We start from the raw sequence: 27,759 nt of genomic DNA on the forward strand, positions 1-27,759 counted from the left end.
TAAGAAGATAAATACAATAAATATTTAGAATTAACTTTTTTTTAAGGCGTTTAAATTTATTAGAGAAGAATGAATAATAAATATTTTTAAAATTTTTGAAGTGATTTATATTTTATTTTTTTAACACTATAAATTATAAAATAGAAAATTTGATTGATAAATTAAAACAAAAAGATTGCGCGGGAGACAACAACGTGCCACCAACTCAAAAATTTAAAGAGGGACAAAATCTAAATATTAATTATGCCTCCGTAAAATTATTAATTATGCCTTTAAAAAATTAGAAAGTTTGAGTTTTTTATTATTAAAAAATATCAGGTTTAGGTCGTTCCTAAGTTCTTGGTTATTTTCTAGATGGGGAGTTCTTCAATAAGCAAGCTAGTTAATTTTCAATTTAATCTCTCAATTTTTTTTTACTCGGGGTCCTGATTTCATCTTTCATCTTTGACTCAATTTTAGTCTTCCAATTTTTGAATATTTCCCAAATTGATTGACTCAATTTAGTCTTTTAATTTTTTAATATTTTCCTAAATCGATCCTTCGTCCAAATTCCTATAACTAATGGAAGTAGCATATTATATTATATAGGTTGTTTTTATTATTAATTTATTTCCTCAATTTATATTGACTTAGAAATTGGAATAAAAAACTCATGCTCACCATTTATTCCCTTAATTGTTCATCGATGTAAGAGATAGCGTCTTCTTTCAGAAGTCTCATGCTCAAATTATCCATTAATCACGTTCAAATTTTCAAACTCTTTTAAGTAAACTCATTGATTATAAATGAGTTTACATAAATTGGGAATTAACCCATAAGGAAGCTTATAAATGACTCTTCTCCTTAGGTTGATTTTGATATGAGAAGAGGTTAATTTAGACGACATGAGCGGCTGTGATTTTTTTATCGATGAGAAATTTGAAAAGTGCAAATGGGTTATAGGAATGGTTCAGCACCATAAGTGATTCGAGAGACGCAAACATTTATTTGTACTATGTGGAAATTGAATTCTCATTGTTTGAGAAATTTATAGGTTCATTTACCATCGTCGCAATCCTCGAGGGCATTGATAACAATATTTTAGATATTTTAGTATTTAGAAAGGTTAGAGTAGACCCGATTATGATTTGAAATCGACAATTCAACCATTTAAAATCATCAGTTCAACTATTTTTTACAGTTCAACCCTTAACTTTAACCATTTAAAATAGTTATGGTTCACTATTTGAAACTGTCAATTCACGGTTCGTCATGATTCAAAATTGTTATTATTTTAAAAATATTTAAAAATTATAAATTTATATAAAAATATATATATATATAAAAAGAAGGGATTGAAGTTGTATCCATATCTCTTATGATTTCATGAGAGTATCTTGAATCACCATAGATAAAAATAGTTTTAAAAAAATCTCCTCAACTCTCCCAACGATCATGATCATCAATCTAACGTTCGGAATTAATTTTACCCTTTCCCTATATATTTTAAATTACGCTAGCATAAACAAACTATTATATATGTAAAAGAATTTTTTTTTCGCTTTGTTACTTTCCTTTTTAACTATTAAGAACAATGATATAATAAAAGAATATTATTAATTAATTATTAAATAATTAACTACCATATAGAAATGTTTAATTTAGTGGTGGATTTTAACATTGATTTATCTAATTTTTATTATGGTAAGATGACAAATGAATTTGGCAGAATCAAATAGGATTATTCATTAAAGAAAATTTATTAGGTATAGATGTCTAATGTCATATTTTACAAATTGACTATTATAATTTAAAAAAAAAAATATTTTGAATGAATGGTAAATTAATCTCTATCAATTGTATTTTTAAAAATTAAGGTTGAAGGGCCTAAGTCATGAAGTGCATGGATAAGAATGCAAGCCCATGGGTGTAAGAAATAAGCTGATGATTCCTAAATAAGCTCGCATAAAAAGTTTGGATTCATAACAACTTTTCTATAAGATAATTACATCCTCAACGCGTGGGATGAGCTCAAAGAATTTTTTTTATTACCTATTGTAAAAAGGTTTTTATAAAAAAAATTTTTACTATTATTATTATTATTATTATTATTATTATTATTATTATTTTACTTTCATATACAAATTCCAACCCATGTTTTTAAAAAAAAATAACCAATTCAGATAACATTATCAACCTGATCCTATAAAAATTTTCCACCGACCTTCTTCCTTTTTTCTTGAATCTGTCCGAGGTGGGATGATGTCAAATAAATTCATTAAAGATCTTCTTGACTTAAATTTAGGATTTAGAGTTTAATGAGTAATCAAAAGATTCTTTAACTCTAAGTCAAGTCGTCTAAGAATTACAAGTTTATGCAATGTATTCATACGACTACATGAATTAATTAGATCGAATCTTTTCGAGTGATTGTGGTGATTGAAAAGACATTGCCACTATGGAAAAACTTTCAAAAAATTTCAAGAATCATCTCAACATGAATTAGATGCGTCCTAAAGACCTATTTAGGATATAACAATCCTATAAAGAATGATTTAAACCAACAATTTAAGACATTTATCTTATTAACTTTGAATCAAGCAATGACTCCAGAGCAGCTGGTCCTAGCAAGTGTGCCAAATTACCTCAAGCCAAATAGAAAAAAATAATAGAAAAAAAATAATTAACCAGACCGATAACGTCGAGTCTGGGATGACCGGTTCAGTCTCACAAAAATTTTCTATCGGCCACCAGGTAAATCGAGAAGTGCTCGTAGCGGGTAGCCTAGGAGCCCAGCATCCTTTAGTTGCGTGCTCCATTTGGAGGAAAAATTCCTATAAATTTGTCATAATTAGGGCTCGAATCGCGAATATCTAGGTGACAACCTAAATACCCTACCGCTGCACCATAACTATGGGACACCTCAAGCCAAATAGAGAAGAAAGAGATGTGTGCTTTTGAGGAGGATTATTGACATATAATTGTAATCAACACTAAGTTACTCTCAGTTCTTTTGATGCCATTTTAGCATACATACGAAATTTGCATGTACTAGATAAAAAAATAAGAATATTACAGGAAAAAAAAGCCGAAGTTTTGTGGTACGGCAGATGATGTCGAACTTTCGAGTTGGATGAAAGTTAAGAGGATCTGTTGACATGACAGTAAAATTATAGGAAGGTTCAATCTTTAAAGTCAGTGTAGTGGATTAGTCGGCTAAGAGGTTATCTGACTAGATCATTAGATCAATTAGACGTCGAGTCCATCAAGTTATTCGAATATTGAGTCTATCAGGTTATCCGACCAGACCATTAGATCAATCGGACGTCGAGTCCCTAAATATTGATGGATAACTCAAGACGAGTCATCACTTTTCAGAGTGAAGACTTATTTGTCACTTGAAAATAGCATAATTAAATAGTTGGATCGAGTAGTCCTGTCGATTGAAACTATAGTCCGATCAGATAGAATGGACGCCCGGTCCAAATTGAACAATTTTGGTTAAACAAATAGGTCGAGTGAAGGACGAGTTCCCGACAACACTCTATAAGTCCGATCAGTTGGTCTTTATGAGCGATTGTCAATCGAGTCATAAGAGAAACTTGGTCGGTTAACCATGTAAGCATATTGTCAACCCTTCAATTCAATAGTCTTATATTTCTTTTTGACATTTTGTGTTACTAAGGACGGAGAATATTCTACCTACAAATTGTACATAAGACGTTTTCTTTCTGTCAAATACAAAGATTGCGTGTCCATTTTAAAAAAGATATCAGAGCATCTTTATGATCTGTCCTTTTTTGGACACGCTTTGAGATTTGTGTATAGACAAATAGTAATACTATAAAAGATGTCTTCATCTATAGGTGCAGATACACAAGACTACGCAATTTTATACACTCATAGCTATTGTTCCTCACATTGTTCATCTACTCGATTTGATCATTGATTTGAGAGTTGAAGGGTCTACGCCAAAGATCCCTTCCCTAGCCCAATCACTGATACTTCTTTTGACACATAGGATAATACTTCTTTTGACATATAAAATCACTTAGAGCCACTTTTTATTGAATAGAAATCTTTAAACAATTAATATCAAAATCACAGTCATCTTATCTATTTTCAAACAGAATTATTATACTCATAGGAAAAAAATTTCAAAAGATACACTAAAGTATACATACTAATAGATATATTTATTATTAATAATAATAATAATAATAAAATAAGATAAAGTTCAATTAATGGTGGTAGAGTAGGCAGAGTTCAAGAATCCATATCATAGGAAAAAGGTGAAATTATTGTTATTATATTGTTCATGCATTTGTGGACTAAGCTAATGAGGTGGGTACTGAGGAAGGTAAATACCACCTGAACCATAAAAGGAGGCACATGTCACCAATCATGAAGTAGATGAATGATGGGAATCTCCATGAGCAATTGCTATCTTTTGCCCAAAGCTCACCCATGGGTTGGCCCTCAGGCCTCACACTTTGGGTGCAAAGTGGCTGGGTCAGTGTTGAAGCCAAAAGGCATGGCATGTGTTGAAGCACCGGCGCTAGCAAAAGGGAAGATGGCTGTTAAGACACATGGTCGAGCACCTTGTGTGGCGGAACCGCGGAACCATTTGTTATATTTTTGGCGTTTGATTTACTGCCTTCACACACACTGTTTTCAGCTTTTCTTAAAGAACATCTCCTTTTGGCGCATATCCTCTTGATTTGACTCTTCTTTTGCAGATTGCTCTTAACTGTTTCTGTTGAGAATCCTGTCGCATTTTTAAGATGCTAAAGAGAAAGTTGCTCTTCTTTGCCGCACCACCTGCTTGTCTCATATTCATGGCTTCATGTGGATCTGTGCGATTCCATGCATTGCCATGGTTGATCATCCATCTTAACAAGCAGTCGCCGAAGGTCACAGCTATAAATTTGGGGTGGCAGCCACATCCAACTCCACCATTCACAGAGGAAGAGAAAAGAGCTCGCCCTCTCCGGACAGCTCGGAGCAATGGCTGCAAGAGAAGTCCAAGTTATTCTCTCCTCGGGAGTAGCTCTCCTTCTTGCGGCCTGTGCAGCTGCGTACGGTACGAAACGGGCAGATTCGTGAACCCGCCCTTTTCGCTCTTCTTGCTGACCCTGAACTGAATTGTCAGCAGACACGGTGAACTTCACGTACAGCGGAGCGAATGGACCGAGCGCGTGGGGCAGTTTGTGCCCCCAGTACCGGCTCTGCTCCGAGGGCAAGCGCCAGTCTCCGATCAACATTGTGAACGCCGATGCAGAGTACAACCCCAAGTTGATTCGCCTGCGCCGGAATTACAGAGCCTGCTCGAACGCCACCCTCCTCGACAACCACTGCAACATCGCGGTTCGCCGTCGCCTTCTTTGTCGATAACCCCAAATTGATAATCTGAGTGTATGGTTTGCGTTCTTGGGTGCAGCTTCGGTATGATGAGGATGTGGGCTACGTGGTTGTGGAAGGGAAGAAGTACAGCTTGTTACAGATGCATTGGCACTCGCCTTCTGAGCACACGATTGATGGAGAGAGGTGTCTGGTGGTTTGTATATTTCTTTCAAAATTCAATTTCGGAGCTGATTTCCGATCGGCGTGGAGGACAGGTTCCCGGTGGAGCTGCATCTCGTGCACAAGAGCGTCGACGGCAACATCACGGTGGTGGCGGTCCTGTACCAGTTTGGCCGCGCGGATCCCTTGCTGATCCAAGTAATTATGAATAAACTGGACTTCGTTTGTTTCCTTCCGTTCTGGGAGACGATGATTAAGCAATCAATTGCGACCGGACTGCAGCTGAAGGACAAGATGGCGGAGCTGAAGAAGGAGGTGCTCGCCGGCGATGAGCAGGCGCGTGTGCCAGTCGGCGTCGTGAAGATGAGGTCGCTGAAGCAGCACACTCGCAAGTACTACAGATACGTCGGATCCCTCTCCACCCCACCGTGCACCGAGAACGTCGTCTGGAACGTCCTCGGCGAGGTAATTAATCAGATCGGCCACTTCCGTCGAACACCTCGCTAGCGCAGTCACTGGTGCCAGTTTCAGTTTTCCTGCTTTACGAGTGTATGTTGGTGGTGGTGGTTGGTTGCAGGCGAGGAAGATGAGCAGGAGGCAAGCGGCGGAGCTCCAGGCGCCGCTGAAGGAGGCGTACCGCCGGAATGCAAGGCCGGCGCAGGCGTTGAACGGAAGGGTGGTGCAGGTCTACGACGAGAGCCGATCCCAGTAACTAAAATGTCTTACCTATTGCTATGTAGTTGATGATTTGCTGATAAATGTTCGATCTCCCCTGTAACGTGCCATGATTGATCATGAGAAGCCATGGGTGATTGGAGTTTCAAGTGTGTAGTTTTGTCACACAAATTTGTGGATCAACCTGCAAAAAAAACCAAAAAAAAATTAGGAGGAACGAGGAAAAGTAATCAATACAGCAATTACAAATCAAATCAATCACTAGTGGGCCACAAACATCAATCTCAATGTCTCATGCTTAACTAAGGAATTTAATTACGATGCATTAGAGATTTCACTCGAGGTATACATTTGTCACCTCCAGAAACAAAAACATACATGACTTTTGATCTTGATCTCGTGGAAATAGTTATAATAGCATTGAGATAACATATCTAACAATGGCCTGCCACTTCTATGGCTTTGACCGGAATACTTATTTGCCAACTGTGCTTATCCATATATTTACATTCATCGAGTTACCGACCGACCGACCGACTACATGAACAGTTTGTGCTGCAGGTTCTCCTAGCAACTTCTTGTCTCTCATCACACCCCGATGCACTGCTTTATGAGCACCATTGGGTGATCTGAAGCTAGAACGACTTGTCCCTTCTCAGTTATAAGCGCAGTAATACATACAACACTGGTATAAAGGCCAATCTCCGAAATGCGTTGTTGTCCGGAGCAGAAGCTGCACATGTCCAAACAAGATTGTTGGCAACCGTATACAAGAAAGTTAACAATGCATTAGATTCAATGATGTATATGATTGTTGAATTTCGATCTTGACATAACCAGTGGTCATTAGAAACTATGCTAAAGATGTAAGGAAAAGTGGCATTACACTACATGTCTTCATTGTATGAGAAATGACATAGTTTAAGCTACACTAATTGGTAGCTAGTAAATTGTAAACTCTGAATTGAACACTAATTTGCAAGTCATAATCACTCTTGTGTAAAGCAGTTCTACATTATTATACTTCATGTGTTTTACATTGTCTGATTACTACAACCTCTTCTTCGATGTGAATGTAAAATTGTGTTTTTTTACTTTGTTATATTATGTTAGTCATTTTTATCCATATAAATATTTTTAATATTTTTACTTTGTCATGCAGTGGGCCAACTCCACCTGCATACACTTTATGAAGCCTTGAGAAATGCAATTGAGTAAAGTCATCAAGAGATATTTCAACACAATGATGATCGTGTTACTATGTCTGCGGAATGAATTTGGCAATATACGAATTGGATGGTTAAACTTAAAGGAACAGAATTTCTGACAATTTAAATACATGTCTAATCTTAAGAAGATACTGTTATTAGAACATAATGCAAAACACCCTTCTATACAAAGATGCACTACCTAGAAGGTTGACTTTGATGGATTTAATTTAAATAAATTGTGAAATTGGACAAAGAAAATCAGGCTCTAAATTCGGGATAGGTAAGACAGTTGTTTGGGCAGACATTAAGATATGCAAGATTAACAGTGAACACGGCACTGATTGTCATTTTATGATTTTAAACAAAAATTATATGGCAAGAAATGGACATGAGATTAAGAAAAAAAACTAGAGATCAAAACCAAACAATATTGGTAATTCACTGGGCACTCATCATGCTGTCAATATATCAACGGATCAAAACAAAGGAACAATGTTGAATACGCTGCAAAAAATTTTTAGTATTCCAGGATTTTTATTTATATGCCACTAGTTTTTTTGTCAAAGCACTTTGATATTCTAACTGTCCTGAAACAAAGAAATGAGGTGGTGCAGTTAAATTGTGCAGGGAGAACTTCATAATATCATATCATATATTAACTCTTGCTCATTTTAGTTATTTTAAGCCCTGCTGCAGATATTGCTAAAAGTTTACGAGTAGTCACAGGAGAAAATACTCACATGAATATGGACTAGGCGAAATTGATGGTGTTGGGCCAGGAGCTTTGTTATCTTTTACACTTGCACGAGGTGGTACATGTGGAAAAGAAACATCAGGCTTTGGAGATGATGATTGTATGCTGGGAGCTGGAACAGCCATACTTTCATGTGCACGAGGAGAAAGTAAATGCCATGGAACACTTGAAGGAACACTAACATGATGTGGAGCACTCACAGGCCTGTTACCAGAATGCTTCCCAACAGCTGCTGGACCAAAAGAATGCTTTGGAGCACTCACAGGTGAAATCAAATGCTTCAGAGCATCAACAGGTGAAGCAGCAGGAGCAGAAAAACCCTCTCTTTTGTTTGAAGATCCATGTCGACAGCCAGAAGGGGCTGAAGTTTGGTAACTATGTTCTGGAGCAGCACCAGGAGAAGGGGCAGGAGCAAGAGCATGTTGTGTGCGATAATGATGCTTATGCTGTTTATGTTGGTGGTGCGGGTGATGACGTTGATGGTTTGTCTGTGGCTGAGGTGCAGGACTTGGCGAAGCATTACTGCTTCCCCTACTTGAGGAATGCTGAAGAAAAGAAGAAAGACGTACTTGCTTTACTCTACCAAATACAGTGTGATTCAGGCCAAGATTTCCAGAGGAAGAACCTCGAATCTTTTTAGCCAATTCCTTCCACCTAGGGAACGAAGGCTGTCGATTTCCAACTGTAAGTACAATTGAGGTTTTCACAATTGTTGGAGCAGAAACTGTACTCCCCTCTGAATTAATCAAAATCATGTACAGATTCTGCAGCAAGAAAAGAGGAGGTAAGCATCTCAGAGACTATTAATCTCAGAATCTGCAATTTGTGAAGAAAATCAGATTTACTTGTCAAAGCTTCAGCTTATATGGCAGAATGGTAAAAAAGCACAAAGCAAAAACGATGCCAGTGTAGATATACTCATGCTAGGCAAGCTATGTCAGATATACTCGTGTAAATTCACTAGAATTCCAGTGAGCAATGCACTCAGTACAGAATGGTGCAAGTGTCACCCTAATGCATACGGGTGTAAATGAACCAAGCCGCTAGCTATTCAAAGTTCAATTCGATAAAAGCTCGCTTGAGCTCGTTTAATGAGGCTCGTTAAGATAAACAAATCAAGCTCAAGCTTCACTCTACTTATGAAAAATAATAGTTTTAATATTGAATTTATAGATTTTACACTCTACTTATGAAATATATAAACAAATATATTAAATTTATTTATTAGAATAAAATTGTAAATTTTAATAAGAATATTATAATTTTCTCTAAATATATAATTTAGTTTTTAATAAATATTTAAATTTATAATTTATATTTATTAAGCTCGTTTAGGCTCGATGAAAGCTCGAATAAGCTCGTGAGCCATGAATATATTCGTAAAATAAAGCTCGAGCTCGGCTCGATTATAAACGAGTCAAACTCAAACATTCAAGAGTTCGGCTCGGCTCGGCTCAATTACACTCCTACTAATGCCTACTTTTCAGCATGTGGTAGGATAACTATGATATAAAGAATGATACTAGAAACTGTCAATTAACTGGAGGGCAAAAAATTGAAACATCTCACTATTTCTAAGTCATGGCTATCCTTGACATGTGAACTAAAGAAAATGAAAATAATGTTTCGAGACACTTGCAGTAGTGGCAAAAAAAAGGCCAAATAAACTTATTATATTATATTTTACATGAGAACTTGAAGCAAGGTCCCATGAAATAGGATTTTTAATAACACTGGATAAATTTCATCACTATCAAGCATTCTGCAACAATATAAAGTTGGTAGGAAGATAGCCAGGTCCAGATGGCGTATTTAAGGTAACAAATGTTATGCAGTATACATAACTTGAATTGCAAAAAAAAAAAAAAAACATTAAGAAAAAGAAACATTTTGTTTGCAGAACAGAATAACTTGGGCAAACCTCATTGGTGTTGAGAAGTAGTCCAGACTTCATTTGATCCTTCAGTTCACTGAATTTATCTTGGATCCGATAGATAGGAAAGTTTAATGTGAAATAGAAAAGCATTTGCACATTCTGTAAAGGAAAGGTTCTTTGAAAAGGTATTATGACGATGCCTCCAGAAAACTTGAGCACCTCGAAGAAAGATGAGTTTCCAAATAATGATGTAGTCAGGTGAAGAGTTGACTGTCTTAAAACTAAGGACACAAAGGAAGCTCTCAGAATGCTTAGCTCAGTCGATGATAAATATGAATTCTTTGGATAAGGCCATACTGAGAAAATCACATTTGTCCAATTTGATCTACTTGTAGGTTCCAGATCAATAACAGCTACCTGTTTCATGAAAAGCATTTGTGATTAGAGCAACTTTACATTTGATAAACAAGGGAAGGATGCAAGAATAAGAGAAACCTTACCGAAGAACTAGGAACACCAATTTCATCAAAGATATCAAGCTGAAGCTTTCTAATATTGGACTTCAAGAAATCAACAGGTTTTTGCAGTTTGAAACTTGCAACAATATCAGCTGAAAAAGATTAGTTAGTTAAATACTAACCAAGATGATACAAATAAAGAAAAATATAAATAAAAATAAAGTTGTAGTTATTGATTCATGCTGTTACTATGGATTTGCGCATATGTCAATTTATATATGACAAACAAATCATGCTTAGAAGCAATTGTATAGAAACAATTTTCCTGAGATTTTAACACAACCTGAGAAGAAACAATTCACCATTGGCTTTGTTGCTTTAAACTGAACCAATCAATGAATTGAAGATTAACAACCTCATTATGTTCCAAATCCAAATATCCAGTGACCTTAATAATTCAACTGTTTTGCAACACCAATAGATGTCCATTTAATAGCAGGGGCTAAGAAACTAATAGCTACACTGCAACAGACCAAACAATGGCTGATTTAACCAGTAAGTTCAGTCATGGCCGTCAAAATCTGCATAATCATGGAGATTGGATGATCTAAATATGGTCAAAATGGTAGAACTGTTGAAATCGAAATCTTGGAAAATATTAAAAAAAGTATATATTATATAATTTGATATAAAAAGATGACAGATAATGTTTGATCATAATAATTATATATATTATTTTTCATGATATAGCATAGTGACACAACATAACAAGCAGAATAGATTTGCAGTATGTTTACCAAGTCCAATAGGTAATCAAATTGGTCCAACTAACCATGCTAATTGGTTTCTAGAATGTCTGCGACGGAGTGTTAAAATTGTGCTAGCCACATCCCCTTCCTCATTGTACCCAACATTTCCTCAGCTTCCATTATCAGGGAACCCCTTTCATATCTAAATGCACATAGACATCTTAGTATCCGTGATTCATGGAGCTTCTCGGCAAGCAGTTTTAGCAGCTTGGTCATAGAAGTCCAGACTGCAACCTCTTTTCTAAGCTATTATGGAACAGAAGGTATGCTAATCCAGGAAGTGAATAGAATAAGAAAACTTGTTAAAATCGAAATTTCTTATAGCGACATAAAACTTGTTAAAACAGTCCTTCCCCACAGCAGAGATGAGAAGGCATTGTATTTTTCTTCTTGGACAACAAGAATCCACAATTAGAGTGAATCCAACTAATTCACCGAAATGCCTCAAAAAAAAAAAAGGCCAAGATCCAAAATTTCAAATACCTCACCTGAAAACCGCGAATCCCGACCAGGGCGACCAGACCCATCGCGCGACCGCAAGAAGGGTGGCAGCCAGAACACAGCCGACAGCAGCATCGCAAGGGCGAGGATCAGCGTGACCACGCAGCGCGGCCGCACGATCCGCCCGATGCAGCGGCAGCGCAGGCACCCATCGCAGGCATTACCCTCCGGAGACTCCGTCGCAGACGCCGGCGGCTCGGGAGTCGCTTGTTCTTCCTCGGATTTCCCCATCGCGCCGCCCACCAGATCTGCTCAGTCAGCATCACCTCCGCCGAACGGCTCCTCCAATGCGCTCATTGCCGCGACGAAGGACGAGAAATTGGGGACGACTTCGAGCTCACGGGTTGGCGGATTAGGGTTAGTAGGGTGGAGGCAGGGGCGGGGAAGAGAGAGAGAGAAGGGGGAAGAAGAGTTAAACTGGCGAGGTCAGTGGTGCGCAGTATCGTGCTTTTAGCTTTAACTTCTTTTTTTTTATATTGCGTAATCATGTCTTATTGGAAGATGTCACTTTGCATTTACCACCTTGAAATTAAGAATGAAGGGCCAATTTCCTCGTTATATAATGGCCGAAAGGATAATAAAATTGACATAGATGAAACCGAAAATTGTGATTTTTTTAAGAAAAAATAAAGTGGCGGAAAAGTTTAAATTTTATAAAATGATTATTTAAAATATTAAAAAGGTGATTTTTAAATAAAAACTTGAAAAAATATACATTAAGATTGAATGATGAATTAAAATTCAAATATTTTGATTTAATTTTCTTATTCCATTTAGAAAATTAGTTACCAATTTCGAATGTCCTTCCTTCCTAATAATAAAAAAATTAAAAATAAACTTAAAGAATTCAAAAGAAATATTAAATTATTTACTTTAATATGTTACATATTATAATAGTTATGTTGTAAATATTTTAAGGATGAAAAATATGTTAAAATATCATTTATAAATGATAATAAAGACCGCTCTTTTACAGAATTAGAAGTTTTTATGGGGTCTCGTTGCAAATAGCCAGCGGCGTTTGGAAGGCTCCCGTGACAGATGCATGTGTTCTTTTCTTTGCGGCGAAGGGAGAGTTTCTAAATAGGACTGCAACTCCGCCATTTATTACCAAAAGGCCATTCAGTTTGATATAGTTTCTTTTTAATTCTTCGGATAGATTAATCTTTTATACGATAAAAAAATTTTACAATGCGCCACAATTTAAATTCGATTTTGAATGTTTGACCCAACCAACATGCTCCGGGACAGTGTGATAATGAACCGCGTGCGTCGTTGGCCTTCACAGTGCATTAAGACAAGCAATTTCCGAAATTATTGGGGGATAATAGAAAGTTAACAGTGATGCCATGAAATGGCTCAGCTTGTGGTCCAATTGACCCTTAAAGAAGTGGGTCAATTGACGGTGCCTTGAAGACTGTGGTCCTATGGATTGAACCGGTTTGGCAATTCAAACAAATCAAGACCGGTCTGACAATTACACACATCTCCTTTTATATATATATATATATATAATTTATTATAATTAAAATAATATTTTATCTCTTTTTATTTTTAAAAACTCTCTTATTTTTAATAATATTATAGCAATTACAAAATTATAAAATAACTTTACCTCTAGTACTATATTATTAACAACGATCATAACTACTATACAATAACAACTATTAAATGGTAACAGTTAAATCTATATTATGTAATTGTAATAATTATGAAATTGCTATTATTACAAATTGTGCAGCGATCTCATAATTACCAGGAACGGATCCAGTAGGGGGTGACATCGGCGATCATCCTCTCTTACTGGCGATAAAAACTCTAGTATTATAATTTCATTAATAGAAATAGAAGATACTATTCTATGTTCTGTGTAAAAATTATTCTTCCATCTCTGGATTTATAAATCCGTCACTAATAATTAGTGTAATAATTTTAAGAAGCAGTGGGTCAAATAAATCTTTAAAAGACATGTCAATCATGTCCATGATTTGACAAGCAACATGTTAATGTCATAGCTACACTCTTGTTGGAACACAGGAACAGAGGTTGACCATGCTCTTGTCTGCAAGTTTAGCTTAAATCCAATTAAAAAAGAAAAAGTAACAGCCTGATGTAAATCAGTCATTATGTCCTGTTCTGACTAGTGTTACATAGGCAACATCACACGTGGATGGGGTATATTGAGTTTACAATGAGATAGTACATATTTATAGATTCATTAACTACTTTAAAAAAGAAAAAAAAAATACAAACAGTAGATTCTTGTTGCATATAGTGACTCATTTCAAGCTGGAGCAGGAGAGGAAAAACATCTCAAGACTCTTTAGTTTACAACTGTCATGAAAGACCAAAAACGAATCATTGACCAACCAACATAATAATTTGACAATGTCAGATGAAGGATCACTGATCTAGGCTGCTCAAAAGCATTAGCAAATAAAACAACAGAGCTAAACATGCCATCAATTTTCCTCCGTTATCTCTATTCCCTCAGGCACAACCAAAAATTCATGCCTTAAATATTTCATATCTAGGCTAATATATATCCAGCTTTCAGAATGATTAAATGTCCTATATTTATTTTACCCCTCCCTTTGATGTACTCTAAATCGATTTATCAAACAACGCATTTAAAATTTTAAATTTATTAAAAGACATAGGCTACTTTAATATGTACCAAAAGACTACGGCAATCAGATTTTTTCTACCATTTTTTTTTTTCTATCATTTTTCTCTCTTTCTTCTCTTTTTTATAGGGATTCATAACATATAAATAACATTATATAAAATTTAGTTGATTGTTTGAACAGAAATGAATGTAATCGAAACTCACTGATGGACCTAAAGACATAGTGAGTTTCAGTCAAAACCCACTGATGGACCTAAAGATCTCAGATTGCACTCATTTTAATTACTATGGATTTTTATGGTTGCAAGGAGTTTAAATATGCTATCCATTATTTATTTCGATTTTTCAAAAGCATTAACATGTAATAAGAAAGAATCATCAAAATTTTTCACGTTGGCCCTGATATAGAATCATATCAGACCCAACGTGGAGATTTTTAACAATTCTTCCTTTTTACATGTTAACATTTCTGAAAAGTCTAAATAAATAATGATACCATATTTAAACTCCATACAGTCTCTATAGATTTCTGAAATTACAAAGAGTCCAACAGTGTTGTCCATTACATATTTCGACGTCTCTAAATGTGTTAAAATATTATCATAAAAACTAGCTAAAATATAAATAATTCATATCAAGTCCATACAGACTCACGTTAAGCCTGATATGGAATATATCAGGCCCAATGTGGGGCTGATATTAAATTATATCAGGCCCACATGATTTAAACTGTAATTACATAAAGTAAACTCCTATATATTACTTTAAAGAAGAGATTTTATTCTCCTATAAATATGCACATAAGAACTTTAAAGTGTAGTCTACGCTATAAAATCTCAAACTGATGTGTTATCTCAACAAAATATAAAAGACAGATATTATGAATACTTATGCTAAATTTCTATCTATAGTTTACGCTATACTTTGTGAATGAAAAGAGATAACAAAACATATAGAAAAATCTATTACTTGGTAGAGATCTGATATAGATCTAGGTGTTTGACATCTCAATTTCAGAAAGTTCTTAAGTTCATATTTGGTATTGGTAATCAAATATCGATCATGCATATTAAATTCCAAAATCCTATATATTACATAAGGTAGACTCCTATATATTGCTCTTATTTTTGCTTTAGAGAAGGGATTTTTAATTTCCGCGTTGGGCCCGATATGGAATCGTATCAGGCCCAACACGAAAATTTTTGATGATTTTTTATTGTTACATGTTAATACCTTTGAAAACTTGAAATAAATAATGGATAACATATTTAAACTCCTTGCAACACTACAAATCCATAGGAACTAGATTTCTGAGTTTGTAATGAGTTCAAATATATTATCCATTATTTATTTTAGATTCTCCAAATGTATTAAAATGTTATTAAAAATTAACTAAATCTTATATAATGTTATTTATATGTTATGCATGGCTATAAAAAAAAAGAAGAGAGAGAGAGGAAAAAAAATGGTAGAAAAATGGAAAACTGTAGAAAAAGTTAGATTATCAGAAGGGTAAAATAGGAAGTGTATTTGAAAAAGGTGCACCGTTTGGTAAATACCAAAGTAGCATGCGCTTTTTAATAAATTCAAAATTTTAAGATAGATATTTTTTAAAAAGATTTATTCATATTTAAAAATAGTTTACATAGTTACTCTTAATATATTATATCAAATTAATATTTATGAATATAAATATAATAAGAAGAATTAGATAAACACGTAGGACTTAGGTTCTATATCATTTTGATTTCTTTAAGTCCATCAGCCAGTTTTGGCCATCAAAATTGGCTGATACACCTAGAGAACTCGGAATGACAACAAATTAGATCTTATGTGTTTGTCTAGTTCCTTGATTATATCTAATTATCAATGCTATCAAACATTAATTTGAAAAAATAATTTTTTTTTAACATGAATTAGATTTTTCGGATACATTCGTGTTAAAAAAATCTTTAATCTCAATATAGTATGCTAAGTTAATATTTGTAGACATAGATATAATCAGAAGAACTAGATGAATATATAGAATATAATTTCATGTCATTCCGAGCTCTCTATGATCATCTATTGATTACCGATCAAAATCAGTTATTGGACCTAGAGAGTTCAGAATAATATATAATCAAGTTCTATGTATTTGTCTATTTCTCCTAATTATATTCACGCCATTAAACATTAATTTGACATAATATATTGAGAGTGTTGATTTTTTTAACATAAATATGTCTAAAAAATCTAATTCATGTTAAAAAAAAATAACTTCTCTCAATATAGTATATCAAATTGATATTCGAGAGCATGATTATGATTAAGAGAACTAGAAGAACACATAAGACCTGGTTCCACGTCATTCCGAACTCCCTACGTCTATCAATAGATTTTAACTGAAACCAATCAAAATAGGCCGATAGACATAGAGAGATCGGAATGACATGAAGCAATGTCTTATGTATTGTTCAAGTTCTTATAATTATTCATGCCCTCAAACATCAATTTGGCATACTATATTGAAAGTAATTATTATTTTTTGAATATATTCAAAAAATATAATTCATATTAAAAAAAATTATTGCTATCGATATAGTATGTCTAATTGATATTTGAGGAAATAAATATAATCAAGAGAACTAGATAAATACATAAGATTTAGTTCCATGTCATTCTGAGTTCTCTAGATCCATCAGACAATTTTGGTTGAAATTAGTCAAAATTGACTGATGAAGCGAAAGATCTCAAAATGATATAGAATTAGATCCTATGTATTCATCTAGTTCTAATGAATATATACATGCCCTCAAATATCAATTTGACATAATGTATTAAGAATAATAATTTTTAAAATTTAAATCATTTAAATTAGATTTTTTTAATCAATTGCTATACTATAGCAATCCATATTTATCCACACCTCTTGAATAGATTACTCCACTCGAATTAAGTTTTTTTTTAAAAAAAAATTTACAGGATCAATTCGTATTAAAAAAATTATTGCTCTCAATATATTATTCTAAATTGATGTTTGAATATACGAATATAATCAAGAGAACTATACAAATATATGAAATATGATTTCATGTCATTCCGAGTTCTTTAGGTCTATATCAGTCAATTTTAACTAATTTCGAATTTTACATAAACTCATGACTTAGAATTTATCCCATCATGCACCTTTTACCTGTGTATTTAAATTTATCTTTCTAAAATGAAGAATACATCTATGTGTTTATCTAGTTCTATTTATTATATTCATGTCCTTAAATATAAATTTAGAATAATATCTTAATTGTTGTACCTAACAATGAATAAGGTAAATGAGGAGGGTAAAATGGATATGATTTTACTATTTTAAAAGTTGGGCAGGTGATGTAGGTAATTGACAAAGTTACCTACTCGTAAAATTTAACCCATCGAAATCAGGTTTTCTCGATTGAACCGGACCAAACCAAGTTGGTCCAGTCCTGACTCAGCCGAGTTACTCCTTAATTTGAACCCGATTGGATTTCTTAAACCGGACCCAACTTGTTTCGTTGGGTCAAATATCACTCCCCGTCTTTTGGTCCTTCAGAATTCTAGTTACCAGCGAAACGGATCGATCGGGCGGCGGATGTTCTTCGCGGCCGTGGCCTCGGCCGCCGCCTCGGCCGCCGCCTCTCCTCTTCCGGCGTTCTCTCGGACGAAAAGCCCGGTACACTCTGCCTTCCTCCTCCTCCTCCTCTCGCCGTATCATCTATTATCTTGATCTCAGTGATCTCCTCCATGGCAGTGCATGAGCGATGGCTTGGCGAAGGAACACACTCAGTCGGCAATGGTGTCGCTTCCTTCCTCTCACAAGTGGCGCATGGTCATCGCCTATGACGGCACCAAGTTCGCTGGTTCGACTCATTCTCCTTGCTATCGATCTGATTGATGTTCTTAGCTGCTTATCCTTAATCTTGCGTTTTCAAAACTCGTTCACAGCTTTGCTTTATGTTCTACATTGACAAAGGAGTAATTTCGAACACAGATTTATTCATTTTGTCGGATCTTAGTGAACCATTGTTCGCCGCATAATTGCACGAGAGTTCTATGCCTTTAATCTGTTTGCGGAAATGCTTGTTCCAGGGACAAGCATCCCATCCCATGTCTATTAAGTGTCATTAAAAATTTCTGACAAAAAAATCTTCCATTTTTTCGATATATGAATCTCGATCTTCATCTTTCAGCAGTTTTCAAGTATGAATTATTAATTTCAATAATGCATCTTAGGCTGGCAATATCAGCAGTCACCACCAACAATACAATGTCTCATTGAAGATGCCTTGACACGCGCTACAAAGCTCTGTCGAAAAGAACTTTGCTTGGTTGGTGCGAGCAGGACTGATGCTGGTGTCCATGCTTGGGGCCAGGTTTGGTTATCCTTTAATACTCCTCAAGTAAACAATTCTAGTGATGGAAATTGAAGGTTAAGCTCACAATTTTAGTTATTATCACCTTTGCTTTTCAAGGCAAATCAGTTGCTTCATCTTTGATGTTCTGAAGAAGTATACATTAAGTTGCTTCCTCCTTTCTCAGGTTGCTCACTTCGTCACACCTTTCATGTTTGATAGCTTGGATACTCTTCACTCTGCTTTGAATGGCCTTCTGCCTCGAGAAATCAGAGTGAGAGAAATTAGTCCAGTCCAACCCCAGTTTCATGCTCGTTTCTCTACAACGAGCAAGACATATCACTACAAGATATACAATCATGCGATAATGGATCCTTTTCGGTGTCTTTTTGCCTACCACAGTACTTATAAGCTCAATCCAGTTGTCATGAGGGAAGCTGCCGCATATTTTGTTGGAAAGCATGACTTTACCTCTTTTGCCAATGCAGCACACAATGATCTGCTGGGAAATCCAGTCAAAGAAATTTTTTGTTTCGATATCGTTGAAACGGTAATCAATTACGCCCAATGCAAACAATCAACTATTTCGAGGAAATATACAAGCAAATTGCATTTGCAGGGTGCTGTTTTGCAGCTTGAGGTTGAGGGTTCTGGATTCTTATTCAGACAAGTGCGCAACATGGTAACACTCCTTCAACAGGCTGTTTTTATATCGAAGCTAATTAAAATAGCCAAGTAAATTATAGAATTGAATGCGAATTTAGAAGCATTCTCCTGTCAAAAGGATGCTATATCTTGCATTCTTCTAGGGATTTTTGAAGTTCATTGTGAAATCACTGGTTACGTGACTGCAGGTAGCTTTGCTGCTTCAAATTGGAAGAGAAGCACTTCCTGCAGACGTCGTTCCACAAATAATCTCGGCTCGAGACCGCAAAGAACTTGCGAAAGTGGCTTTATCAGCTCCGCCACACGGTCTATGTCTCATGTCTGTGAACTATAACAGTGACATCTTAGAACCTCCTCAAGGTTGCCCACCAAGTAGCTTCGGCAGAACTCATTCAGTCAGCAAATGTAAGCTTCCATTTTATTGATACATTTTTACTACATGATTGAAATCTTCAGGTTTTTTCTTAAAGGCTCATAAGCCTTGTTCAATGATTTGAATCCTCTGCTCTTCCAACAATTAGTTAAAACTTCTCTAATGTGGTCAAAAGTGATCCAATTTAGTCAAATAATTTTTGAATGACGTCAACTGCAGAGTCAATATCTAATGCAAAAATATACTTTACACAAATTGAAGAATTCAAGTTTGAGTAAACATTTTAATACTTTTTGCATAATCCAAGTTTGAATAAAGCTTAAGGGTGTACCAAAAAGATGATAAGGTGCTAACACAAAACGTTCAACCTTCATAATTTAACAAGAAAATCAGAATAAACTGATTAAACAAGCTACTAGCAAAATTCAAAACATAACGAGATGCACATAGCTCATTCCTCATCCTCCTCCTCGTCGCCGGCAGCCTTCTTTGCTGCTGCCTTTTGGTTCTTTCTCTTCACCCTTCCAGGGCGGCCACCGCCAAATGGACTTGTCAAGGAGAAGTCGATGTGCTTTGCCGAATCGACCCTCACCATGAATGATGGGATATTTACCACCTGCCTACCAACTCTGCAAAGATAGTTTGTATAAGAGACCAAGAAAAGTTTGATGAAGCAATGAACCTTATTACTTATCATCATTCCATAACAACTATTGTGGATCAAGGAACTACGGAAACTAATTACAATGCGACATTATGATTTTTAAGAGGAACAAGAAGGTATGGTTGCCATAGTTGAGAGGAGCAACTATCATGTACAATGGCACTAAGCAGCCAAATTCCATCAAATTTCAAATGAAGATTGGCTATGTTTTCAAAAGATCAAATATTAAAACCGTATGCTTCTACTTTAGGCCCTAATTAGACATTTAAAGGCCAGCCTAGAGCACGAAACTCCTTCCAATGTGGGTGGATCACATTAGATTTATTATACGCAGCCTTATCTGAAAGGCAAGAGATTATTTCCGTGACTCGAACGAACCCATGACCACAACGTCACACAACATTTAGAGATTTATTAATATGCTAAATTCTAAATATCCCAAAGAATGTCAAATTTGCATCTATATCTCATGTGAATATTGCTTGCGCATGTGTTTTAAAACCTTGTAAAGGAATAGGTAGCATTATTAAACTCATTGATGATCAAAGATAAAAAAAATTATCTTTTGCAAGAATTTAACCAACGAAATAGTAGCAAGATAAATCATCAAGCATGAAATTAACACATGATGTGAACTAATTGTATGAAGAAGCGAGGAAAATGTGTAGCAGGTTGATGATCAGAGAACTATAGGTAGAGATAAGTATGTTGCTCATGGTCAAAAGAATGACAATTACATTTTGATGAGGAAAATCTATTAGCACGATCAAGAGGCAACAAAGAAAGTGAATAAAAATTAGGGTTTGAAAATTTCAGGCAATTCTAGCAATCAATTGAAGAAAAAAAAGAGGTGTACCTTATGTGACGCTGTCTGATGAGGACCCTCGCATGGTGGATGGACTTTGCCATCCCCGACTTGAAGACGATAGTCTGCAGACGCCGCTCCAAGAAGTTCTCCACGGTGAGGGCGAGGACGTAATCAAGCTTGTTCTGTCCTTCCCCGAGGAGGCCATATCGGTTCATCCGGCGAAGCAGGGCCTCTCCTTCAAAAATCCGGCGAGGGTTCTTTTCGTCTAGCGTGAGAAGTTCCCTTGCAGCATTGCGAATCCGGCTCAGCGCGTATTGCACCCTCCACAGCTCCCGCTTGCAGCGAAGCCCATACTCGCCGACCAGCTTCAGTTCGGCATCAAGCCGCTCCTTCTCGTAGGGACGGCGGGGCTTCTTGAATGTCTTCCCGTCTGCAAGGATTCAAGCGGCTAGGTTTAGCGGTTGCGACCCGAAGATTAAGCACCAAATCCAACACCGACATTCATCAAAAAAAAAAAAATCTGGATCTTTACAACCAGAAGTTTCAGATCGAGGACAACAAACTTTAAAATTGAAAGGAAAAGCAGATTTCGAGAAAGAAATATCTCACTTACAGTTTCGGTAGAAACTGACATGAACCATGGCTGGTTCTAGAGCTCTACCTCCGACGGCAGCCGAGATCAGACGATTGCGCGAAAGGAGGTCGCACGGGTATTTATAGTTGAGCTCCAAAACCCTAAAATCCGGATCCTGTTCTTGTGGGTCGAAATCCAGACAGAATCAGACTTATGAACCGGAACGAGCCGGCTTTAGTAGGATTTAGTTACATATTTTCAAAAATAAAATTTAATCACCATATTTTTATTATAAAACCCTGACTTTGTATTATTTCAAGAAATAAATAAATATAATAATTTTCATTTTATTTATTTTATATTATTTAAATAATGTTATTGTGGTACAATCTAAGGTTCTAAATGAACCATGTAATAAATTTGATGTTTGACTTGATAAGAATTTATTTATGTTAATTTAATATACATAAAATTAATTAAACAAAAAACTTAAACAGTTCATTAAACTAAATAAATAGTTTGAATACATATATGTTCAACTCGTTAAAGTTTGTAAATAATATTCGTGAATAATATTTATAAACAACATTCGTAAACCGAATTCATTAATAAAATTCTTTAAAATATATTAAATAAATAATAAAATAAAATAAATTTAAATTATCAAACTTAAATTAAGAGTTCGATAACATCTAAACAAAACAAGTTCAAGCCAAGATTCAAACAAGCTCAAATTTTCTCAAGAACTAACGATCTAAGATTTATCCAACCAACATGTTTACCTGAATATATCTCCCTCTATATCCACGAGACTCATACTAAGGAAGTCATTAATATAATAAATCTACATTCAAACAAACTCAAACTCATAAAAAAAATAAATCAAACCAAACTTAAACACTCATCTAAAAAATTTAGTTCATTTTAAATTCGACTCGATTACCTTATTAAACAAACATGAATCGTCCAAAACTCAGCTCGTTTACCATCCTAGTACAATATAAGAAAAAGGATAATTTAATAAAATTATAAAACGCCCGTGATAGAGATGATTTGTTTTGCATAAGATAAAAATATTTATATGAGATACTTTAACAAGAAAAATTATTTAAAACTATAGTAAAAGTAAATCTCTTCTCTTGATAGGAGGAATTTTCTTTAAGAAACAAAAAGAACAATGAATGAAACAAAAAGACCTTAATAAACTTTATAAAATCATGGCTAACGACAATGCAAATAGTTAAACTTCAATGACATGATTAGCAAAGCAAGTACCAACAATTTTCAACAATCATTCAACAATAGAAGCTCATCTCATAGTCTCAACACCACACGAGATTGATAATCAATTGTAAAATTTGTCTTGTCTAAGATGATTTAAAGCACTAGATACCAATTTAACATGTTTCTTCAATCGAGATGGTTAACCACAGAAATGGTGCCAAGAGTTTCCCATGCTTCAATCTGTTTCTTTTTTGTCATCCGACAAGTTTTCTTGGGTCTTCGCATCTCCAGGTGCATGTTCAGTTTTTTCTGCTGGCTCTGTTAAAAGTAGAAGACATTCAGCGACATCGAGCAAAAGGCAAAGCTTCATTGAATATATACTACTATCAGTATTCTCGCGCTCACTCCAGGTTTGTTGAACTGAAAACTAGATGAATACTAACATTGACATAGAAGGATAGAGTTTGAAAATTCCCAGCCTTGTGAATTATGATATAAAAATATGCAACACTACAGATATTGATGGCGAACCAAGATCACAGTGGCTTATTCCCTCACCATGGACATCAAAAGGCGGGAGAAGAGACAAACCGTGGGGAAATTATTTCCCTAGCTTTCCCATAAATCCCTCCATCCGATAGAGAAACCAAATACCTCTCCCCCGTTGAAGATTAATCTCTCCTCCATCAGCACAAATGGAGAGGACACTGTTCTTCCACTCCCAACACATAACAAGACAAGATAGGAATTATGAAAATTTAAAATGGAAAAATAGTGATTGTTTAGTGTGCTTCCTAATCCTTTATACACTATACCCTTCTTGGTAACTTGTAGACCTCACCATAATCTCTTCTTAAACAAGCTTGTGAATCTCTTCTTCCCAAAGATCTACATGCCTAATTTCATTCTACCTAATTCATTTGATTATTTGAACTTGATTTGTCAAATATACCTTCATCTTATTATCTCGTATATAATGCATACAATGGAGAAATCATTGTTTACATGAGAGAGAAAAGCAACATTAAGGTCAAGGGGTATTTTGTTACGATTTTATAATATATATAGAGGTAAGATGTAATATTCTAAACTGAAGGATAAAATGAAAAAGTAAATTATGAGGTAAAAATGAAATTTTATCAACATAATAACATAAAAGGAAGTGAAGATAATCATCTATTCTTTGCCTTCTACCCTTACTTTGTTATTCACTATTTGCTTTATTTTAACATTTCTGCATTATACAATCTATCATTTTCCCCCTTCAGGCTGTTCTATATCCTAATTCAGGCCATACTAATTTAACATGGCTAAAATCAAAGTTCAGCAAATATTTCAAATGGTTGTAACATTGTAAGCTATATAGTGATGTCCTTGAAGATAAATATGATTCAGCTCAAATACATGAAAGGGTGTGGACTATAGGAGGCAATCTATTATAAAGCTATTAGAGTCGTTGAGCTTGGTCTGACACAAAGTTCTTAACAATAAACTTTCATGCAGCAAAATGGATCGCTGATATTTGGATATCAGAGCATAGGAACAAATAAAGCAATGAAATTAAATTACTATAAGGAATTAACTAAATGGTAGCTTCTACTTACCTTCATCATCACTATCTTCAAAATCATCATCCATAGCACCACCACCCATATCACCAAATTTCTGGAAATGAATATACAAATAAATCTAAGATCAACCGAATTAAAGTTTGCAGGAAGAAATATGGGAGGTGACCATTACCGAAAAATCCATGCCTCCCAAATCCAAATCAGGCTGACCTACTATACAATCAGGGGGGAAAATTCAGTAACACCAATGGCATATGAATTGCAAAATTGTTCATAGAAATAAAATCTAGCCAATGATTTGTCAATTATAAATACGGAAGAACAAAAAAATCGATTGAAAGCATTGAACTAATTCAATTATACATTAAATATATCCAGCGGGTGAGCCCAAGTGTCTTAAGGTTAAGCAGACTAGTACTTTAGTAGTAGCATGAACAATACTTTCTACTTGGTAAACTGAAGAAAGTTATGTAGTCTAAACATCACCTATGAAAGGTAATTAATTTCTTCACACATTAGCTGGAAGAGGCAGGTTCAAGATCAATAAATGATACTGTGAAAATATCAACCTGAAATGTTCTGGTATTCATCTACACTAACAAGACAAAAGCATTGGCAAAGAAATTGATCGCATAAAAATCAAGGTAAAAAAATCCTTAATAAGCCCTATTTCTTAAGTAACATGACCATAATATCACATGAATGACTAATTATCTGAGGAAATGAACATCATTGCATACCCAAAATGTTTTAATGTCATTGATCTGTTTGTGGAGACACTTTCAGAATTCACGATTTATCTGGTTTTTGACAAGCATTGATGGACAAGATAATAGGAAAAAGAATTGGATGTGGACAAGAAAAAGCAAATTTGTTCTGAGTGAATACATGCATACAGGAAATAAAAGTAAATAAAAAATCAAGTGCTATGGCACTTGCTGACTGGACATTCATCATCTGACTTTTAGCCAAACAAAACGAACCTTAAATTTTGCATCATACATCTCCAAGATATACATTCTACAAGCATCCGTGTGTAGTAAGGAAAAGAAATGCAAGATTTGCATGCATATGATAGAAGTATTCATCATGATGGTACCATTTTGTTACAACCATAAGCAAGAAAGTACAAGGGAATATACCATCATCATCTTCATCTACCCACTTATCCCAATCAACTTTCACATAGTGAGGAGTCTTTCCCTCACCACGCAGTAGCTTCTTCCACCACTGCTGCTCTGCTTTTTCAATCACACAAAAGATAGACCTGACACCTATATTAATTTTGCTTTCCTGGTAGGTAATGCATTACAAGTTAGGTGATGAGAAACAAGAAAATATCAGTTGATTAAGAAGGAATTAGAAAACATTACCTCTTTATTTACTTTATCAAAAAGTTCTAATTTTAGCTCGTAAAAATTATTTGAAACACCAGCTGTCGCAGAGAAATTGAAAATGCCATCAGGCTCTAGATTAACTTTCACATCTCTTGCATCAGGCAATTGAACAGTGATGTAGACCTTGTCAATACGCTGTGCCCACTTGATTTCAGGGAAACGACTGACATGTAAAATAATTCATAAGAAAATAATTTTTTATTAACTATAGACAATCAAACTGGCAAAAAATGCCATGTTTCCATAATGGATTTCTTATCCTTTATACTATATTAAATTAACAGACTAATACCACAATTATTGAGCTAAAGGAAAAGCTACATAAGGGGATGAGAAAATCCTTAGTGCCAAATGCCAATGTTCAAGCACCTTAAACTTTTCCACATGAGAATTTTGATCAGGCATGACCCAGCTAGCATCTCATCAAAATGTCAAGTGATATCTGATGAACTACATGCTCGGCTATTGCACAAATTAAAACATGGACAAAATAACGAGTTGAGAAAAAACTTTCAGAAACAAAACAAAACAAAAAGTGCCGTCTTTCAGATACTGTACAGGAACATGATATGCACTTTCTTATCTAGCTCACTTATTACTATTCACTCTTTCATCTTTGTTACCTCGACAATTTTTTGCCTTCCTTATTTATTTTTTATCCTAGATAGAATCTAATGCAACATCACTTCTGTTAATTCCACTTAATTAATCTTCATTCATGCTAGATGCATAAATACAGGATCTCTAATAAACTCTAAAAGCTCAAGTTATCAATTAAGAGAAAATATAATTTTACCTTCGCTGTCTTTTTTTAGCCTACAGTCAGCCAAGCTCATTAAGCATGAAAAATTAAAAGTCAAGGAAAAACAATTATGTTGAGACTACGACAATAGGGCATTGATAAAATGTTCAATATTTTCCAAGTACGGGGATCAAAATTGTTTCCAGTATTTCAAGTAATCTCCAATTTTATGTTCCATGTAGCCTAAAAGATGGAAATTTTCCCCAGAAAAATTGCAAGTCCACTACACTCTTATAGCAAAATCAACTAGCTTAAATAATGCAACTAGATGTTGGTAAGTGATGCTCCAAGAAAATTATGGACTATTTAAATGTACGAACAACAATAATTGAAGCTCTGGTGGTGGTAGGCGACAAGAGTTCCCACGGGCATCATTCCGTGCTCTTCGTTCCCGCAGCATAAAACCAAGTAGAACAAAGACGAGAAGCACAAGAGCGAAGAAAGATGCGGATTTACAAAGTGGAAATTACACAGACCTCATTCTTTTTGGCGAGCTACAGAGGTCGCGGCCACAAAGCGAGACGAGCGAGGCGGTGACCTAAACCCTTGCTCGAAGCACTAAGGTGGCTGTTCCGATGGCTTCCAATTTAAGGAGACGTTCGCACGTGTGATGCACGTGGGGTAGAATCCTTCGATAGGTGCCACGCTCTGATTTTGACTACTTTACAGCAAATCAATTTAAAATGGGCTTTGCACAAATCAACTGCGCTAGTCGTGGCGTGGGGTCACTGGACCCTCAAGGTGACCTTCGTTGTCAATTTAAGACGTAACCCGATTGGCTGGGTGCATTTTTAATATGGTAGGTATTTAATTACTTTAGTTTCACAAATTACTATTTGAGATTATTAAATGCTAACGTAGAAATTCGAAAAGCAAAATAACTATGGAGATATCAATAAAT

General features: G+C 35.1%; 5 protein-coding genes across 7 annotated transcripts; 2 read left to right on the forward strand and 3 right to left on the reverse strand.

The window, feature by feature from the left end:
* Positions 1–4,464: 4,464 nt before the first annotated feature.
* LOC121977036 (alpha carbonic anhydrase 1, chloroplastic-like) lies at positions 4,465–6,326 on the forward strand. 2 transcript variants are annotated; one of them, XM_042529525.1, is made up of 6 exons: positions 4,465–5,062; positions 5,132–5,346; positions 5,420–5,526; positions 5,598–5,700; positions 5,785–5,967; positions 6,080–6,326. In XM_042529525.1, the coding sequence occupies exons 1-6, from the start codon at positions 4,987–4,989 to the stop codon at positions 6,212–6,214; spliced, it is 819 nt and encodes a 272-aa protein (XP_042385459.1). In that variant the 5' UTR covers positions 4,465–4,986; the 3' UTR covers positions 6,215–6,326. The 2 variants fall into 2 exon arrangements, with proteins under 2 accessions (XP_042385459.1, XP_042385460.1); XM_042529526.1 differs by having other exon boundaries at positions 4,476–5,062; positions 5,135–5,346.
* A 248-nt stretch (positions 6,327–6,574) lies between these two features.
* LOC121977034 lies at positions 6,575–12,227 on the reverse strand. Its single transcript, XM_042529521.1, has 5 exons — positions 11,774–12,227; positions 10,519–10,628; positions 10,064–10,435; positions 8,129–8,906; positions 6,575–6,910 (listed from the first exon to the last, which is right to left on the reverse strand). The coding sequence occupies exons 1-5, from the start codon at positions 12,015–12,017 to the stop codon at positions 6,837–6,839; spliced, it is 1,578 nt and encodes a 525-aa protein (XP_042385455.1). The 5' UTR covers positions 12,018–12,227; the 3' UTR covers positions 6,575–6,836.
* Positions 12,228–17,965: 5,738 nt separating this feature from the next.
* LOC121977035 (tRNA pseudouridine synthase A 1-like) lies at positions 17,966–19,934 on the forward strand. Of its 2 annotated transcripts, XM_042529524.1 has the most exons (6): positions 17,966–18,100; positions 18,179–18,287; positions 18,661–18,800; positions 18,967–19,329; positions 19,399–19,461; positions 19,634–19,934. In XM_042529524.1, exons 1-6 carry the CDS (start codon positions 18,020–18,022, stop codon positions 19,868–19,870), a joined length of 993 nt encoding a protein of 330 aa, XP_042385458.1. In that variant the 5' UTR covers positions 17,966–18,019; the 3' UTR covers positions 19,871–19,934. The 2 variants fall into 2 exon arrangements, with proteins under 2 accessions (XP_042385458.1, XP_042385457.1); XM_042529523.1 differs by having other exon boundaries at positions 18,967–19,461.
* Positions 19,935–20,087: 153 nt separating this feature from the next.
* Positions 20,088–22,061, reverse strand: LOC121977037 (40S ribosomal protein S9-2-like). The gene is made up of 3 exons (XM_042529527.1): positions 21,904–22,061; positions 21,339–21,720; positions 20,088–20,447 (listed from the first exon to the last, which is right to left on the reverse strand). The coding sequence occupies exons 1-3, from the start codon at positions 21,929–21,931 to the stop codon at positions 20,270–20,272; spliced, it is 588 nt and encodes a 195-aa protein (XP_042385461.1). The 5' UTR covers positions 21,932–22,061; the 3' UTR covers positions 20,088–20,269.
* A 1,040-nt stretch (positions 22,062–23,101) lies between these two features.
* Positions 23,102–27,488, reverse strand: LOC121977039 (uncharacterized protein OsI_027940-like). The gene is made up of 6 exons (XM_042529529.1): positions 27,335–27,488; positions 26,033–26,219; positions 25,802–25,952; positions 24,832–24,872; positions 24,693–24,753; positions 23,102–23,406 (listed from the first exon to the last, which is right to left on the reverse strand). The coding sequence occupies exons 1-6, from the start codon at positions 27,337–27,339 to the stop codon at positions 23,324–23,326; spliced, it is 528 nt and encodes a 175-aa protein (XP_042385463.1). The 5' UTR covers positions 27,340–27,488; the 3' UTR covers positions 23,102–23,323.
* Between the last annotated feature and the right edge of the window lie 271 nt (positions 27,489–27,759).

Source organism: Zingiber officinale, chromosome 4B (genome assembly GCF_018446385.1).
Source record: "Zingiber officinale cultivar Zhangliang chromosome 4B, Zo_v1.1, whole genome shotgun sequence".
Taxonomy (NCBI): Eukaryota; Viridiplantae; Streptophyta; class Magnoliopsida; order Zingiberales; family Zingiberaceae; genus Zingiber; species Zingiber officinale.